The sequence below is a fragment of the Plecotus auritus genome, assembly GCF_963455305.1.
Source record: "Plecotus auritus genome assembly, chromosome: 8".
NCBI classification, from domain to species: Eukaryota; Metazoa; Chordata; class Mammalia; order Chiroptera; family Vespertilionidae; genus Plecotus; species Plecotus auritus.
The window spans coordinates 98482288-98500649 of NC_137782.1; the positions used below are offsets into that span (position 1 = coordinate 98482288).

General features: G+C 53.3%; 1 protein-coding gene across 2 annotated transcripts in view; it reads left to right on the top strand.

Annotated features, from left to right (window-relative positions):
- DNAJC5 (DnaJ heat shock protein family (Hsp40) member C5) overlaps nucleotides 1-15256 on the top strand; it is a 30083-nt gene extending 14827 nt beyond the window's left edge. The window contains exons 2-6 of one of the 2 annotated variants that reach the window (XR_013961511.1): nucleotides 9399-9516; nucleotides 10128-10341; nucleotides 10801-10972; nucleotides 11058-11126; nucleotides 11412-15256. Coding sequence is in view for 1 of the 2 variants with exons in the window: in XM_080685882.1 (XP_080542008.1) it covers nucleotides 9410-9516; nucleotides 10128-10341; nucleotides 10801-10972; nucleotides 11412-11515 (597 nt within the window). In the remaining variant the exon portion in view is untranslated. The remainder of the gene's footprint in view (nucleotides 1-9398; nucleotides 9517-10127; nucleotides 10342-10800; nucleotides 10973-11057; nucleotides 11127-11411) is intronic. The other variant, XM_080685882.1, reaches the window with a different exon arrangement.
- The last annotated feature ends 3106 nt before the right edge of the window (nucleotides 15257-18362 follow it).

The following is an 18362-nucleotide window of genomic DNA, read 5'->3' on the forward strand; positions in this document are numbered from 1 at the left end:
TAAGATATTTTCAAATCTGTTTTTCCAAAATTGGTATATGATTTTCACCCAGTAATAGGTTGAATTCAGCAGCAACTTTATAAACCATTGCTCTGTGCTGAGATGACCTGCAAACATGAGTCAGAATGCATGGCGCAGGAGCTCCCGTGGCGCCATTGGTCAGCGCGCAGTGCTCACACAGAATGCACAGTCTTCCCTGGCGCTCTGCGTCTCAGGGGCATGCCTACAGGACGGGTGTTGTCCGTTCTGCTTATTTTGTTCGCTGGCAGATCCCAGCTTTGAGGACAACGTGGTGCATGGCAGATGCTTCATAAATGTTTGTTAAACTAATAGCACAGACAATATACTCAAGGCCCAGGATGCTCCACATAAGGCAGCGGGCTCTGCTGGTGTGCGTGGGGCAGGCTGACAGGAAGGGTTGCTCAGGGCGGCATGCTCTGCAGGGCCCAGAGGTCTGGGTAGGAGGGAGCAGGGAGGACAGCGGAGCCTTTGCCCAGGAGGGGTTGGTCCCATCACCTAGTCACCTATCAGCCTGGCTGGTGGATACAGAGAGGCTGGTGTTAGGCTGTGATTTGCTGCTGCAGCTGGCGGTGTTGGGGAAGCTCCAGAGTGGGGTGGTGACAGAAGCAGAGCTGAGCCTTGGACCCCTGACAGCGGCGTGGGAAGGCAGACAGAGTAGAAACCCTGCACTTACCAGATGCCTGCTCCTGTGTCTGCTGGCTTGTGGCAGCCTCCAGCTATTTGTAGCAGCTGCACAAGGTTGCACTGCAGACCTGCAGGTGTGCCCTGTGTTTGTTCTTAAAGATGCAATGTTACTAAAGAAAGTCCAGCCTAACACGGGGCTGAACCCTCCTGGAATGAGGATTGGGAATGAACCTGTGATATGTAGTTCAGGCGGCATGGCTGCTCCCAGATCTTGACTTGGGTCTCAGAAATGCCTTTGAAATTTAATTGAAACAGGTTTAGGTAAAACCAAGTGGTGAGGTGCTACTTCAAGCAGCAGGTGGCCCCTGGCCAGTGTGGCTCCATTGGTTGGAGCATCTGCCTGTATACACAGAGGTTTTGGGTTCGATTCCTGGCTGGGGTGTGTATGGAAAGGCAACTGATTGATGTTTTTTTAAAAAAAATCAACCCTAGCCAGTTTTGCTCAGGGGATAGAGCGTCGGCCTGTGGACCAAAAGGTCCCGGGTTCAGTTTCAGTCAAGAGCATGTACCTTGGTTGCAGGCTCCTCTGCCCAGGCCCTGGTGGGGCAGAGTGTGGGGGGCGGGGGGAGGTTGTGCAGGAGGCAACCAATCAATGTGTTTTTCTCACATCAGTGTTTCTCTCTGTCTTTCCCTCTCTCTTCTACTCTCCCTAAAAATCAATGGAAAAAATATCCTCGGGTGAGGATTAACAATAACAGCAAAAATATCAATAAACAGCCCTAGCTGGTTTGGCTCAGTGGATAGAGCGTCGGCCTGCGGACTGAAGGGTCCCAGGTTCGATTCCGGTCAAGGGCATGTACCTTGGTTGCGGGCACATCCCCAGTGGGGAGTGTGCAGGAGGCAGCTGATTGATGTTTCTCTCTCATCGATGTTTCTAACTCTCTATCCTTTCTCTCTCATCGATGTTTCTAACTCCCTTCATCTCTGTAAAAAATCAATAAAATATATTTTAAACATATATATATATCAATAAACATATCCTCGAGTGAGGATTTTTAAGAAAAGAAGACAGTAACTTTTCAAGGCTTGAATGTAATGATTAAAAATAAACAAAACTCACAGTCCTAACTGGTTTGGCTCAGTGGATAGAATGTCGGCCTGTGGACTGAAGTGTCATGGGTTCGATTCTGGTCAAGGGCACGTGCCCAGGTTGCGGGCTCAATCCCCAGTGGGGGGCGTGCAGGAGGCAGCCGATCAATGATTCTCTCTTCTCATTGATGTTTACTCGTTTCCTCTCCCTTCCTCTCTGAAATCAATAAAAATATATTTTTTAAAAAGCCAAACTCACAAAAAGACCCTGGACAAGTAGCTCAGTTGGTTAGAGGGTCATCCCAATACGCCGAGGTTTTGGATTTAATCCCTAGTTGGGGCACGTACAAGAATCAACCAATGAATGCATAAATAAGTGGAACAACAACAAAAAGTGGAACAACAAATCAGTGTTTCTCTCTCTTCCTCTCTCTCTCAAATCAATAAATAAAAATTTAAGCCCAGCCGGTGTGGCTCAGTGGTTGAGCATCAACCTATGAACCAGAAGGTCACATTTTGATTCCTGATCAGGGCATATGCCAGAATTGTGGGCTCAACCCCCAATGTGAGGTATGCAGGAGGCAGCTGATCAATGATTGATGTTTCTCTCATCATTAATGTTTCTATCTCTCCCTCTCCCTCTCTGAAATCAGTAAAATATATTTTAAAAAATAAATGAAAATATAAAACAAAAAAAAACCTCACAGAACTTGCTTTCTCCTCCACTGTTGTCTCCTTTTTGCCATCACCTTCCCTCAGAATAAAACAAGATCTCTATTTGTGGGTTAAATCTGTCTTGTGGTTCAAGACTGTGTTCCAGTTGAACAGGAAACTTAAATGTACACATTGCCTGACAGTGGCTCATCCTTAACAAGATGCTAACTTTTGAAATGTGTGTGAAACAGTGTTGAAATTTAATTTAGCCATTTCTGTGCTTGGACAGCATTTATTTCCTCTTCTGACTCAAAATATAAAACACCAATTTGAATACTGTTTGTTGCAGCTACTTTTTTCTTAAAAGAGCCAGTCGGTGTTTTAGGCTTTGTGATTACCGACGCCACAGGAGCAAGTGGGTGTAGCTCTGCTCCGTGAAGGTGTGGAGAGACTGGAGAATTTATGCTTCTTTTTATTTTCTTGTATCTAACTGGCTTTGGGGACAAATACCCTACTACAACAGTTGCTCCCTTTTTTTTTTAGTCCTCACTGGAGGGCATGCTTTTATTGCTTTTAGAGAGAGAGGAAGGGGGAGAGAGAGAAACATTGATGTGAGAGTGAAACATGGAGTGGTTGTCTCCCACATGCGCCCCAACCGGGGATTGAAACCAAAACCTGAGTATGTGCCCTGAAAGGGAATTGAACCCAAGACCTTTCAGTGCACAGGACGATGCTCAACCAACTGAGTCTCTGGGCCAGGACAAGCTGCCCCCTTTTTCTGATGCAGGTAAAATTGGCATACCTTGAAGTGCACAGATACTAACTAAATTTCACTGAGTTTTGGTGTATGCTGTGCTTGTGAAATTAAGTTACAGAATGTTTCTCTGCCCTAGGAGGTTCTCTTCACTGTTTGGTGCACAGTGTGTGTGTGGGATTGCTCTACTCCATTGCTGTGTTGCTGTGTTATTTTTATTAGAGAGGAGGGTCCTACACAGAACAGACCCAGGTTCTCCATTCCCTGCTGCCGCACACTTGGTGACTTCACAGCTGCTGTGACTGACGCGCCCTGGAAGGGACTCTTCTCAATGCTGCCTCCAAGTGGACAGAGACACTGAGGCACGTGAGAGGAGGTCCTATGCTGCTCATTTTCTTAGTGACAACTTTATCATTTTATGAAAATGATACATGGGTTTATTAAAAATTCAAACAATACAGAAAAGCATGGCAATGAACGTGATTTTAAAAACCAAGCAGTGGTGTAGGGTTAGATAAAGAAATGCTGTACAGCAAAGGATGTCTTTCAGCTTCTGGTCCCTGGTCCTTCCCAGAAACAACTCGATTACCAGATGCTCACCTTCTAAAGGTATCCACGCAGCATTTTACTTTTACTTATTTAAATACTAGAGGCCTGGCTCATGGAATTCGTGCACCAGTAGGGTCCCTAGGCCTGGCCAGCAATCAGGACCAATCAGGGCCTTCCAGCTGCCGGCCGGGGCCTTCCTTCCCCAGCTGCCTTCCTTCCACACCACCCCCTGGTGGTCAGCACACATCATAGCAAGCGATTGAACTCCCGGTCAAACTCCCAAAGGGACACTTTGCATATTAGCCTTTTATGTATCCTTTTATCTATCTATCTATCTATCTATCTATGAATAAAACCCTAATATGCAAATAGACCAAACAGTGAAACAGTTGGTCGCTATGATGTACGCTGACCACCAGGGGGCGTTGCGGACCATGGCGGGCGTCGGCAGCAGGAGGCAGAGCATGGAACATGGCCAGCGTCGGCCATGGCAAGATGGTGGAGCAGGTGAGCAGGGGCACCAGACCAAGGCAAGGCACCGGTCGCTGTCATCAGGGCAAGCTTCTGGTGGTTACTGAAAATTCTTGCTCCCATGTGTCACAGTCCCGCCCAGTGCTTGCACCCACTAATGGTGCCAGAGCCACCGCTCACACCTGCTGCTGGCACCTGGAGCCAGCCCCAATCACTCGGCGCCATCAGCGGATGCGAGCAGCAGCTGCCGGCCTTGATTGCCCCTCAGGGCTTCTCCACCTCCCCCTGCTCATGAGGGACAATTGGGGCCAGCAGCCGCCTCACGCTCCCGCTGCTGGCGACAGCCCTGCTCGCACCTGCTGCCGGCGCCGGTCCCAATTGCTCAACGCCATCAGCGGCTGCCAGCCCGATCACCCCTGAGGGCTTCTCCACCTCCCCCTGCTCCTGAGGGGCAATCAGGGTAGCAGCTGCTGCTCGCACCCGCTGCTGGTGCCGGCCCCAATTGCTCTGTGCTGTCAGTGGGTGCGAGCAGGGCCCACGCTGTCAGCGTGTGGGAGCAGTGGCGGCGGGAGTGGGGCTGCTGACAAGAGAGGGGACTGGCGCTGTGGTGGGAGGGGCTGGGCGGGGGCATGGAGGATGGACCGAGACTTGCCCCTGTGCCCACCGCAGCCTTGCAGCCAACAGTTCCTTTCAAGGTGCACAAATTCGTGCATTGGGCCCTTAGTATAATAAAAGCGTAATATGCAAATCGACCGAACATCAGAACAACTGGTCGCTATGACGCACACTGACCACCAGGGGGCAGATGCTCAACGCAGGAGCTGCCCTCTGATGGTCAGTGCGCTCCCACAGGGGGAGTGCCTCTCAGCCAGAAGCCAGGCTCACAGCTGGCAAACACCACAGTGATGGCGGGAGCCTCTCCTGCCTTTGCTGCAGGGGGCGGTAAGGAGCGAGGGGTCCCAGACTGCAAAAGGGATGTCTGACTGCTGGCTTAGGCCTGATTCCCGGAGGATTGGACCTAAGCCGGCCAGGCTGAGGGGATCCCCCCACCCCCCGTGCACAAATCTTGTGCACCAGGCCTCTAGTATAGATAGATATTTTTATTGATTTCAGAGAGGAAGGAAGAGAGAAATAGAAACATCAATGATGAGAGAGATTCATTAATCAGCCAGTTCCTGCACGCCTCACACTGGGGATTGACCCTGCAACCTGGGTGTGTGCCCTGACCGAGAATCAAACTGTGACCTCCTGGTTCATAGGTCGACGCTCAACCACTAAGCCACTCTGGCCGGGCAGTGCAGCATTTTAAATAAAAGTATTTGTTTGGATGTGGCAGTATTAATTATTGATGTTTTTCCATGTGTGGGGTCTAGAGGTCAAGTATTTAGCAGGCACTGAGTAACTGAAAATAAAAAATACTTTGTCATGCCTGGCTGGCATGGCTCAGTGGTTGAGCGACAACCTGTGAACCAGGAGGTCACAGTTCGATTCGCGGTCAGGGCACATGCCCAGGTTGCAGGCTCAATCCCCAGTGTGGGGCACGCAGGAGGCAGCTGATCGATGATTCTCTCTCATCATTGATGTTTCTGTCTCTCTCCCTCTCCCTTCCTCTCTGAAATCAATAAAGATATATTTTAAAAAATACTTTGTCACATCTTTATTCTCTAAAACAGTTCTGGGACCAGTACCATAAGGAGTAGTAGTTAAACTTGTGGGGCTGTGTTTCTCTGTGGGTTAAAGTGGCACAGTACTTAGTGGTGGAGAGTTGGCCAGAGTATGCCAGGTAAACATCAGCCCAAATCCCTGCTTTGTACTGAGGGTCCCCTGGCTCTGTGCCAGCCCAGTTGTGAGGTGGGTGCATGTCTTTGTTTCTGTCCGCAGTGACTAAGGACAGACACCCAGAGCCCTGTACCAACTTGCCCAAAACTGGGCTTGGAATCCTCGTGTCCAGATTCCAACATGTCCTTTTTTGGGGAGGGAGACTTGTTTTATTTTCTGTCCTCAGCAGGGGTCAGGTGGCTTACCTGGTGTCCCTAGGGCAAAAGGTCATGCCCTTCGATTTAGGTTCAGATACTGATTTTCCTTCTCTGTGCTTCTTCGTTCTCTTCAGCGATGATATCGCTGTAGCACCTGCCTCACGAGGTGGCGGGAGCCCTGACCCCTGGACTCAGGGACCAGGCTGACGGTCCCCGTGGGCCCTGGAGGAAGTTGAGGTGCCAGCACACCCCGGTGACCATCCTGTGCCCTCCTGCTGTCTGTTGTGAATTCCCTGTCACTTAACATTTGCATGTTGTGTTGTAATGAGGCCTGGGGAGGGGGAGAGTGTAGAGCAGCGCCTGGCCTGCCTGGCCTCTCCTGCAGGCCTCAGACCCTCCCATCCCATCATGCTTCCTCCTTGGCTTCCTTCCTCCACAGAGGGATGTCCTGTGGGGTGCGGAGCAGCCCTGTCCCCAGACCTGTGTTCCATTCCTTTGACTTACCCTGGTTGGCTGTACACTTGTAGCTGAAAGTCTTTCCTCTTTCCCATTGGAGCTTCCTTGGTGTTGGAAGCCTGTTTGCCAGGTGTCTAGGTGTGGCCTTGGCCTGAAGGGGCCTCCGCTTGCACACCAGTTGTTTCCTCTTGGCTCTGGTTTGGCTGTTCACTTCGTCTCTGACTTTTTTGTCAGTTGGCTGTATTCCGTGCCTTTCTTATTCCTGCTGGGCAGGTTTTTTCAGAGATATTTGAAGCCTCCTTTTGTGGGCAGCTGAAGCTTCGCTCAGGTATTTCCTGCAAAGGCACTGTGTTGTTTGCTAATCAGCAGCAGGGAAGGTAACATAGCTGCTCACACATTTAGACTGCCTTTCCCTGTGGCTGGTGATTTAGATCCTACCTTTGCTGCTGATCACAATATGCTATCTGTCTCTACTTCGGGCTGATTCCCATGGTCTAAACCAGTGGTCGGCAAACCGCGGCTCATGGGCCACATGCGGCTCACGAGCCGCAGTTTGCCGCTCTGTTGACTAATGAGTTTGTCGACCACTGGTCTAAACCAACCAGGTCATCTGGAACTGGTCTGGTAATTCACTGTTAATTGTCATTTTAATTGAGATAATTGTAGATTCACACACATGTAGTTTCCCAGAGTGGTAACATTTTGCAAAACTAATATCACAACCAGGGTTCTGACTGCCAGTGTTAATCAGATTCACCACTTTCACTGTGACTGTGTGCGTGTGTGTTGCTGCTGTAGTTTTCTCACAGTGTGGTGTGCACGTCTGCCTCTAAGGTCAAGATACTGAACAAACCGCCGAAACCGGTTTGGCTCGGTGGATAGAGCGTCGGCTTGCGGACTGAAGGTCCCAGGTTCGATCCCGGTCAAGGCATGTACCTTGGTTGCGGGCACATCCCCAGTTGGGGGTGTGCAGGAGGCAGCTGATCGATGTTTCTCTCTTATCGATGTTTCTGGCTCTCTATCCCTCTCCCTCTCTGTAAAAAATCAATAAAAATATATATATATAAAAAAAAAAAAAGATACTGAACTAACCAACACCACGGGGCCCTGCTGCTGCCCTTGCACAACCTCCCTACCATTCAAACTAACCTGTGTGAGGTTCACGCACATTGTCTGTGCATCCGCAGTTTTGTGATTGCTGAGTAAATTCAATTGGAGGAATCGGACTGATTCTATTGGTCCATTCAATTGGAGGAATCGGACTGATTCCACTGTGAGCGTTTTGTGCACAGGTTTTTGCGAGTGTTTTCTCTTTTCTTGGATAAATTGCCAGGGAGTGGCATGCTGGGTCCTGAGCCCTCGGTAACTCTCTGTCCGTCTGCCATGCCCAGGCAGCCATCCGTCTGCGCTCTGGATGGCTCTGCGTGTGCAGGAACTTCCTGTGCAGCACTCTGTCTCTCAGGTCCCACTCAGGACATATCACTCTGTTTGTATAGACCCCTCTTTTCTTTGGTGGGAAGAAAACAAAATGTATTGGGGGAAACAAAGTTGGGGGGGGGTATATGGACTTTCTGCTGCAAGGCAGCAGGAAGGGGACCCAGAATGAGTTACCATAGACCAGTGGTCGGCAAACTCATTAGTCAACAGAGCAGCAAACCACAGCTCGCGAGTCGCATGTGGCCCGCGAGCCGCGGTTTGCCGACCACTGCCCTAGACCCCTTTTTGTCCATCCACTCACTCACTGATGGACATTTGGGTTGTTTCCAGAGTTTGGCTGTTGTGAACCTTTGTGTGTAAGCATAGATGAGAGCCACACCCGCAGTGGAGTTGCTGGGCCTGTGATGAGTGTGGGTGAAGCGCTGCAGACTGTCCTGAAGGGGGCGCAGCCCATGGGAGCATTCCAGTGCTTCACACCCTCATCCTCACTTTGACACATGCTCTTCTAGTGCACATGCAATAGCGTCTCGTTTCTCAATGACCAATATATTTTTGTGGATAATTGAACTTGGGGCATGTTGTGATTTTTAAAAGGTGTATGTTCTGGCCCGGCTGGCTTGGCTCTGTGGTTGATTGTTGACCCATGAACCAGGAGGTCACAGTTCGATTCCCAGTCAGGGCACATGCCCAGGTTGTAGGCTCTGTCTCCAGTAGGGGGCGTGCGGGAGGCAGCCAATCAATGGTCTCTCATCATTGATGTTTCTGTCTATCTCCCTCTCCCTTCCTCTCTGAAATAAAAAAATATATTTTAAAAAAAAGTAAAAAGTGTATGTTTTGTAGAGGTTGGTGTCGTATAAGAATCAGTTAGTCATGGTGTTTATAGTGTTCTTCAGGAAAAAATGGCAACGGAGTAAATGGATGCTACACAGACATGCTCCCAGGACCAAACTGGAATAACAACTAAGATGGTGTTCTTCAGGCCTCAGTGCCTGGGGTGGTTTATCTTTTGTTCTGTCATTGAGGAGAAAGGGGATCAGCATTAAGGTTCTGTAGCTGTGGGTTACCTGCTTCATCTTTGCTTTCTCTCTCAGGTATTTAGAGGGTTTGTCTTTGTGGTTTGTCTCTTCTGGACAGCATAATGAGTGGCTCTTGCATTTTTATCCATTTTTATAATCTCTTCATTGTTCTTTTAGTTATACGTACTCTCTGCTCTAGGGTTTACAATAAATCCACTTAATTTTGAAAGTCAACTTAGGGTAGTGGTATTACAGCCCTCTGCACATACAATTGAAAACTGCTGTGCTGTGGTTGAGTGCCCTGTCTGTACACTTTATACTTTTTGAGTTTTCTTTGAATTTTTCTTCTAGACTAGCCTACCATGGCCGACCAGAGACAGCGCTCACTCTCTACCTCTGGGGAATCGCTGTACCATGTTCTCGGGCTGGACAAGAATGCAACCTCAGACGACATTAAAAAGTCCTACCGGTAAGAGCCATGCCTCGTGGGTGTGATTGGCACCGACCAAGAACTACCATATATATTTTTAAAATTTTTTCTTGGCTGACTTAGTATTTAACATCTTTGTATGTGTAGTGTATTCCCTTGTAGCTTAAAATTGGTACATTAATGTTTTTCAGACTGTCTACCCTGGAGTAGACAGTCGTGCAGCAAGCAGCTCTGACGTGCTGAGCAGGGGCTGTTGGCCGTTGAATGACTGACTTGGTTCCACACGGTGGTGACATTCTGCTTGCCCTGTTGTAACCTCCAGGCTGAACCTGAACGGAACCCTTAGGTGCGGTGTCATTGGTGAAGCTGTGATGACTAAACACACAGCAAAGTGCCTGATCACACCCCCTGCCTGTTGCTTTGTGCAGAAGTGTGCAGTTAGCCGCTCGGACACTAGAGGTCAGGGTAGAGTTTGCCTTTGCGCTGTGGAAAGTTCGAAATGATGGCAGAGATTTCTTTTGACCCACACCTTCTCGACTTCTGTGGAGAGTAGGAAAGTGGGATGGTCATGGCAAATGTTCCTTCCACTGGCACCTCCATCCAGTGGGTGAACATGAAACATGAGACCAAGCCATGGTTTTGGTCTGCAGGAAACTGGCCCTAAAATATCACCCGGACAAGAACCCGGACAACCCAGAGGCTGCAGACAAGTTCAAGGAGATCAACAACGCCCACACCATCCTCACGGACGCCACGAAGAGAAACATCTACGACAAGTACGGCTCCCTGGGGCTCTACGTGGCCGAGCAGTTTGGGGAGGAGAACGTGAACACCTACTTCGTGCTGTCCAGTTGGTGGGCAAAGGTGAGGACGTGGAGCTGATGGGGCGGCAGGGTGTCGGGCTCTCTGGTCCCTGCATGATCGTGTGCTCTGCACTCCTGACAGTGGTGCTTGGTGGGTGGCTGTGCCCTGCACATCCCGTGTGAGTGTGGGCAGTTGTGTGCCTGTCAACTGAACGTTTTTCAACACCCTCCTTTACTCATTCAAAGCCCCTGTCACATGTGAGGACACAGCCCACATCTCCACTGCCAGGGCTGCTCGCAGTCCCCTCTGTAAATGGTTTTTCTTTACGCACCTGGATGCTCTGTCTCTCCTGACTCCCATGTTGGTCCTTTCTTACACTCATCGATCTGGAGGAGAATAGGAGCACCCGCCTGTCTATCTGTCTGTCGCTCTCATAGGGTGACAGCGGGTGTGTGTGGGTGCCCTGTTGGGGAGTCCCCAGTCTCGAGCCATCTCAGCCAGCGCCCACCTCCCCCCCAGGCCCTGTTTGTCTTCTGCGGGCTCCTCACCTGCTGCTACTGCTGTTGCTGCCTGTGCTGCTGCTTCAACTGCTGCTGCGGGAAGTGCAAGCCCAAGGCGCCTGAGGGCGAGGAGACCGAGTTCTACGTGTCCCCCGAGGACCTGGAGGCGCAGCTGCAGTCGGACGAGCGGGGTGAGTGCCGCCCAGGGCCTGGCCTGCGTGAGTGGGGTGGTGCCAGAATGGGCCCTCAACCATGTCCACCTGTCTTGTCAAACAGGAGGGCACTGACATGGGGCCAGGATGAGTGTGGCAGCTGGGCCCGTTGAGGTTGAACGTGGACTCGGAGGTAAAGCAGACGCAGGGGCTGTCCCTGCCCGTCAGCTGCGCTAGCTGTAGTCCTGGGGACCAAGCAGGTGGGGTGGGCCTTGGGCCAGTGGCGGCCTCAGGCGACAAGGTGGTCATGCTGGGGGGAGGTCAGTAAATAGCCTCTCCCTCCTAGTGTTTGTCCTGCCACCTCTGACCCCAGCAGAGTGACGGAGCATTATCACAGGAGGACGTGTTGACAGGGCACGTGGTGCACTCGGAAGGCCGCCATCCTCATGTGATGAACATGCGTGTGATTGCTTTTCAGAGGCCACAGACACGCCGATTGTCATACAGCCAGCATCCGCCACAGAGACCACCCAGCTCACGGCCGAGTCCCACCCCAGCTACCACACTGACGGGTTCAATTAAGTTCAGGAGAAGCTGTGATGTGCGGATTAATCAGCACCCGGCCACTTCGACCTTAGCATCATGAACTGTAGTCACAGAGGTGGGGAGGGAGCCACTCTGGCCTGGGAAGGACCCTCCGCCTCTGTGCCCACCCACCCGCCAACCCCAACACGTGAAGTGCGTAGCATGCAGTATTTAAAGCAGTTTAGCTACGGTCGCCGTCTTCTGTTTTTCCTTTCTAATAGCATGTGTGGGGTCTGTTCCATGTCTGTCTGTGTTGTGGACGTGCTGCAGCGAGACCGCATTGAGCAATGGTGGCACTGCCTGTGCTGTCAGGTCGCTGCCATGAGCTGGCCACATGGTATGGTGTCCCCAGCAGGTGGGAGGGGCTGCCCCGCTCCATGCTCCTGTGCCGGGGCAGGTGCTGCCTGCAGAGCTGTGGGTCTAGTCCAGTAGGGGCCTCTGCACTGTCACGTCCCCAGGTGTTGGTAGCAAGGACAGTTCGTGCAGCTGCTGCTCACCTTGTGTGCATGGCCTTGTAGTGGGGCTTTTCCCGGGGTGTGTTGTGGGGACTGTGGGAGCTCCTCATCTGAGACCTCTCAGCCTGGATCTAGCCTGAATCCCCTGTGCCACGAGCTGGATTGATGGCCACAACTGGCGTATCCTCCTTTCTCCACGTCCCTCCAGGCCCTGTGGCCTCTTAGTAACCATTTTGGATGTCAAAGCACCACAGTGGCAGCCGCGGCGCAGATCGTCAGTCAGGCTGAGTCCAGGCTGCAGGTGGCGCCTGGCTGCCCAGCTTCCTCTCTGCTTCCCGAGCCCCTGCCCACCCTCTTCCTGCAGCTGCTCCTCAGCCAGAGCCAGAGACATCAGGGCCCTGGGGAGGACCCGCTGGGTCAGAGGCACACTCAGCGTGGGAGAGGTGGGCCCCGGGGAGCCTGGCGCCCTTGGCTTGTTAGCCAGCAGCCAAACCAGGATCTCACTACTGTTGGGGGCAGAGCCTTTTGTGAACTGCTGCACGTCCGTCCTTCTTTCTGGCCCAGGCCTGGTGGGTGGTGCCCCTGCTTCGGGAACTGAGGAGATGTGGGTTACGATGTACTAAATAGCAGATTCCCTGCTGGCCCTACACCAGCTTCTGGAGGCTCAAGGGGCCCACGTGGGCCTGGTGTCTGCAGAATGAATGTACTCGCTGCTCCTGTGTCGCTGCACCCCCAGGATAGTGAAGGACAAACTGGGGAGCGCTGGGCAACATGGTTCCCTGGCTCGGAAAAACCAGACATGTTCCTGAAGCCACTGTCCTCCCCTGTGGCCCTTGCTGCCCGCCAGGCTGTGCTAGCCAGAGCTGTGTGTGGGGTCTGGCCACTGGCAGAACCCTCAGTCCTAGGCCCCTCCCAGCTAGCCCTCCTGCAGGCCAGCCTAGGACCTGGGCAGCTGCTTGGTCCCATTTTGTTTTTTTGCTCATTGTAGTTAGTGATCATGAAGATGTCCAATGAGAGGGAATCTCTGCACTGTGATGTTGAATTAGAACTAATTTGCTAAAACCAAGCCTCTCCTAAAAGGACAAGAAACTCATTGTTTGACCCACCGGGGAACGAGGGAGGAGGTGAGACCAGGCCATCTCCTGTGCCCACCCTGGTTCCAAAGCCCAGGATTCAGCCTGAGCTGCTGGCCGCCGTCCACCTGGGAGTGCTTCTGGAAGTGATTTAGGAAATGAGTTGCTGTTCCCCAGAATGACCAAGAACCCAGTTAAAACCTCCACCCAGCCAGGCCCTTCATGTGTGTCATTGAGTCCCCGCCAGGTGTCTGCCGGTGGCAGCGTTGTGTTGCTCTTCAGGGCAGGGTGGCTTGGGAAAGACGGCAGGCCTCTCAGAATCTGTAAAACTAGATCGGTGGTAACGGTGCTGAGGACCGCGGGTGGCCCTGAGGGCTGGCCCCTTCCAGAGTGTGACTGTGGTCGCTTTCAAGGCGAAGGTCCTGGTGCGTTTCCCTCTGCTTGCCTGGCCTGTTTTTGGTGATCAGAGTTCTTGAGCCTGGAGAGGCACTGGTTCTTCTGCTAAGTGGGGGACAACCCTGTGCCTTCCAGAGCTGGGGCTAGGTTTGGCCAGTGCTGTTGTCAGACAGCAGGTAGTGTGTGTGACCCAGGGGTATTGGGGTCTGTGTAAGAGGAAGCCCATCCGATTTGCCAAGGCAGGGCTGGCCTGACGGGCAGCCAGTGCTGTGGGCGCCCTGAGGGGTCCGGCAGCACTGCCCTGTCCCTGCAGGAAGCATGTCTGATGGCAGCTGCTGGTGTGTAGGTTTCTCTTCTGCTCAGTGATGTGTCTCGCCTTGTCTTCCTTTTGGCTCTGTTCATTTCAAACTGCTTTAGATATTACCACTCGGTGTGTGAGCCTCTCTTGCTGTCCCATCCGTCAGTGCAGCTGCCCCGCTGGGACCTGGTAGAGGAAGAGGTCAGAGTGGCTGTGGTTGGAGCAGGCAGTGTCTCCACGCTGTTGGCCACTGGGCTTCACCGCCAGGCTCCTGCCAGGACCATCCTCGATGTTCTAGCGCGGGCCATCTGTCCCCAAGGAGCCCACACGGTGCTGCCGGCAGTCGGGGGGGTATGCTCGCCCTCCCCACCACCAGGCTCTCAGGAGAGACGGGGGAAAGGGGCCTGTCTGTCCTTCCTGGCTCTCATCTCGGCGCATCTTCCAGGGGCGGTGGTGACGGGTGTGAGGCAGGTGGCTGATCTCATTCCTTCCTGTGTTCTGTGAGCCAGTGCGACACAGGCCTGACCTGCTTGCTTTGTTACTTTGGCTGTGAATCTTCCGCCTATTGCAGTGGTTGGCAAACTCATTAGTCAACAGAGCGGCAAACCACGGCTCGCGAGCTGCAGTTTGCCGACCATTGGCTATGGAATTGGCGAAAGCTACATTTTTACAGTCCTGCCAGGCACCGTTAGCGCCGTCTGTGCTGCAGGTGTGGGCAGTGGTGTATCTCCGTGTGTGTACATATGTGTATATGTATATATCGTGCAGCAGGCCTGACTGCTGCTGTCCAGGGGCAATGCAGCAAGTACAATAAAAGTTGGCTCCAAAACAGCCTGTTTCTTGGCGAGTCTGGGCAGGAGGGGGTCCTGAGAGCTCTTCTGCTGGCTGCTCAGGAGACAGTGCTGACGCCACCATGTACCTAGAGTTTGGGCAGGTGGCTGGGCGTGGTGCCTGAGCCCACTGCAGTGTCACCTTATCCGGGGTAGGGTGCCCATCACGATCACATGTCCCTGTGTGACATCTGGGAGGTGGTAGAAACCCATTCCACTTTGGAACATTTAAAACCAATTTTCTAAGCATCAGATACAATCAGTGACCAACTTCGTTCTAAACAGTCTCTGTTGGGACCACAGATTGGCCTGGGGGTCGCGGAGAGGAGCAGGGCTGTGCTGCCCCCCTACCGGAAGAGCGGCCTGGTCCTAGCCACACCTTAGATTTTGTTTCCCTGGAAAATGGACTCATGTTTCACACTAAGTGAGGGGAGGCAGTTTGCACTGAAATATATTGACCTTGTTTTTAAAACAGGTGCGATGCATGGGAAGCATTGTCCGCGTTGGCTTTGTCCTGTGAGCAGAGCCTGGCGGAGCTGGGATGCCTCAGGCCCTGACCCCACGTGCACACCTGAGGGCCAGACGGGAGGGTTAGGATGTTTCCCCACAGTGACCTCCATCTTGTATGTCTGAATGTTGACCTAGAATAAAGATAACTGTTGTAAAATAAATGTTTTCACTGCAGACCAGGTGTGTCTTATTTAGTTGTCCCTGCAAGAATCCTGTTGGCCAGCCGACCTTGGGGGTCCCTCCTCAGTCCCCTGGGGGTGGGGAAGCCACGCCCACCTGCCTGTTCCAAGGGTGGCTTGGATGTCCCTCCCCTCCGCTTTCTAAATGCTGAGACTGGAGTGAAAAAGAAGGGAGCTCTGAGAGCCCTGGGCCCAGGGCAGCTGGGACTGGGCTCTGCAGCCCTCTGAGGGCGTGTGCCGGCAGGCCAGTGGCACCCACACTATCATCCCACCCCCCACCCCACCAACCCCTGGAGACAGCAGCTCCACTCCTTCCACCCAGCTGCATGAGCTGCTGCCAGTGTTTGGAACAGTGGGCGTGGTGGCCCCTCTCAGCTGTGCCAGTGCTCTGTGCTGACCCTCGGGCAACTCCATCCATGCCCACCTTTGGACCTGGCCACACAGAGGCCTGCCCCACCGGGACATCCCTGTGGCGAAAACTCGGGTCCTCACTCCTGGACACCACCGTCCTCCCTGGGTCATCTGTCTCTAAGCCGGTGGTGTCCCAGTCCTCCTAAGGGTATCTCCTGGATAGGGCCCATCCTCACACCACGCTGATGGCAAGAGGAGAGATGTCCCTGCACTTAAAACCACCTTTGTGCCTGTTGCCTTGCCCCTGAGATAAAGAGGTGCCAGCTCTGCTTCCATTGTGTCCCTGGGGCTTCGTGTCCAGCCATGTGTTCCCTTCTGCACACAATAGGTGGGAGAGGCCACTCTAAGCCAGAAGGCCCAGGGGTTGTGGGCAGCAGCTGTCTCTGCGGGGGAGGGGGGGTGGGTCTTCCTCTGTGCCTTTGGTCTTAGCTCAGGGCAAGGCAAAAACATTCTGAAAAAATTAAACCAGCATTGGCTCTGGCCGAGTAGCTCAGTTGGTTAGAGCATAGTCCTGATACAACGAAGTTGTGGGTTCGTTTCCACATCAGGGCCACCCAGAGGCTGCCCCATTAAGAAGCATCCTGGGCTTGTGCCCTGACCGGGAGTGGAGGTCTAGTTTGTGTATTCTCACTGCTGAGCAGTGTCCACCAGCTGAATTGACCACAGCGCCTAGTGGCTGGGCTTTTGGACGCAGTGGTTTTAGTTTCTCACTGAAGAGGAGTAGGCCTGCCCCATCCTGCGCCTTCCCTGGGCTGCGGCCCCCCTGCTTCCTGATCTGCAGGCCCCTCCCACCTCCCTGCCAGCCTTAGTGTTCTGACACGTTTTTCCTTATTGTTTACTCTTCTTTTTTTTAAGTATATTTTTTTTATTGATTTCAGAGAGGAAGGGAGAGGGAGAGAAAGATAGAAGCATCAATGATGAGAGGGTCATTGATCAGTTGCTTCCTGCATGCCTCCTACTGGGGATCAAGCCTGCAACCTGGGCATGTGCCCTTGACCAGAATCGAACCTGGGACCCTTTAGTCTGCAGGCTGACGCTCTATCCACTGAGCCAAACCAGTTAGGGCTTGTTTACTCTTCTGATTATCCTAATTAGGTAGAACCACGATTATATTCATTATTTTCTCTATGGGATTCTATGGACCATCATGAAGTAATCCAGCCCTCCGCTCTCCTAGCCCTGTCCTCCCGGCCCCGCTGCTGGCAGGGGTCCCTGCCAGGGACACAACCAGGGACCAGGTCGCCTGGAGCCTGAGCTCCACAGGCAGGTGTTAGCAGTGGGTGTGGTCTACATGGAAGGGCAGGGCCTGTTGGGATCCTCTCCACCCCTCCCTCCCCCACCCTTCGGACCTGGCGGAAGGCTCTGTGTCCCGGTGGACCCACCTGATGGGGCGAGCGCCAGGCTGGAGGGGCTTGACCCAGAGGTGAGTGGTCCCCAGGGGCGCCCTGGGCCTGGACCTCCTGGACTAGTTGCTCCGAAACCACTGGGGTCTGCTGTGTCAGATGCACCATCTGACCCCGTGGGCTGTGCCAGTCAGCATGACTACTTGAAGGAGTTTATTGCAGAAGCTGGAGGGAATGGCCTGCAAGGAATACGTGGGTTCCTGCGGCGAGGACATGCAGGGACCTGGGGACCTGGGTCACCAGGGCCACATGAGAACTTCCTCTGCTCGATAACCATGGCAGGACCTGGGAAACCAGGGGAGGATCCGCAGGACACATGCAGTCCACGCGCAAAGTGTGAAGTTCTCCCCTAGCTGTCGGCTCCAGGGGCCCCAGCCAGCCGGCCAGTGAGCACACCGCAGGGCCAGTGCCAGCCACACCAACTGGAGGTCCCATCCTGGTGGTGGTGCTGCCTGTCTCGCTATCCCGGGCCTCCCACTCCAAGTCTCGGAGAGGTAGAGCCCCTAAGCCTCTGCTTCAGAGGGATAAACCCTGCTGGGCACCCCAGTTTAGATGCTGATTCCCCAGAACTTAGGAAGTATCTGAGGCACCACCCCCAGCGCCGGGACAAGGGCCCCTCTCCCCTAGATGCATTGTTCCCCAGCCATCTTGGTGGCTGACAGTCACGCCCTCAACGCCCACTGGGACTGGGGTACATGGAGACCAAGGGAAGGTCAGGGCTCAGCTAGCCCCACATCCAGCCATGTGGCACCTGGTGATTCTTGGCTCCTAGCTGGAAGCCCATTGGTGAGCAGATGCGCCAAGGAACCCACACCTGGAGTAGGCCCACCTGCCTAGCATTTGCCCCAGTGGATATGTCACCCCTGAAGTGGCCATTGCTTCTAGCCCAGTTCCTCCTCCAGCCCCATCACAGACCTGGTCCCACAATCCCTATGTGGGAATTGCCCCCTTCTTGCCCTTTTAACCCAAGCCAAATCCACCTGCTACCCCCTGTCCCACCACCTCCCACCTCTGAATCCTGTGCACCCTCCCCCTGTCCTCCCCCCAAACACTCAGCTTGACCTTGAAGAGCCTGGAATTCCCTGGCCTCCAGCCTAAGGTCTGGCCCAGGGACCAGAGCAGAAGGTCTTCTCCCAGGACTTACCCTGATGCCCTTGAGGCTGCACCAGGCCTGGGGCCCAGAAATCCAAGTGAGGTGCTTCCTGCCTCCAGGTATGCCAGCTGAGGCACCATGAGGCCCTGCCAGCCCTCCAGACCCTGTGGGCATGTGCAACATGCCTGACTCAGTG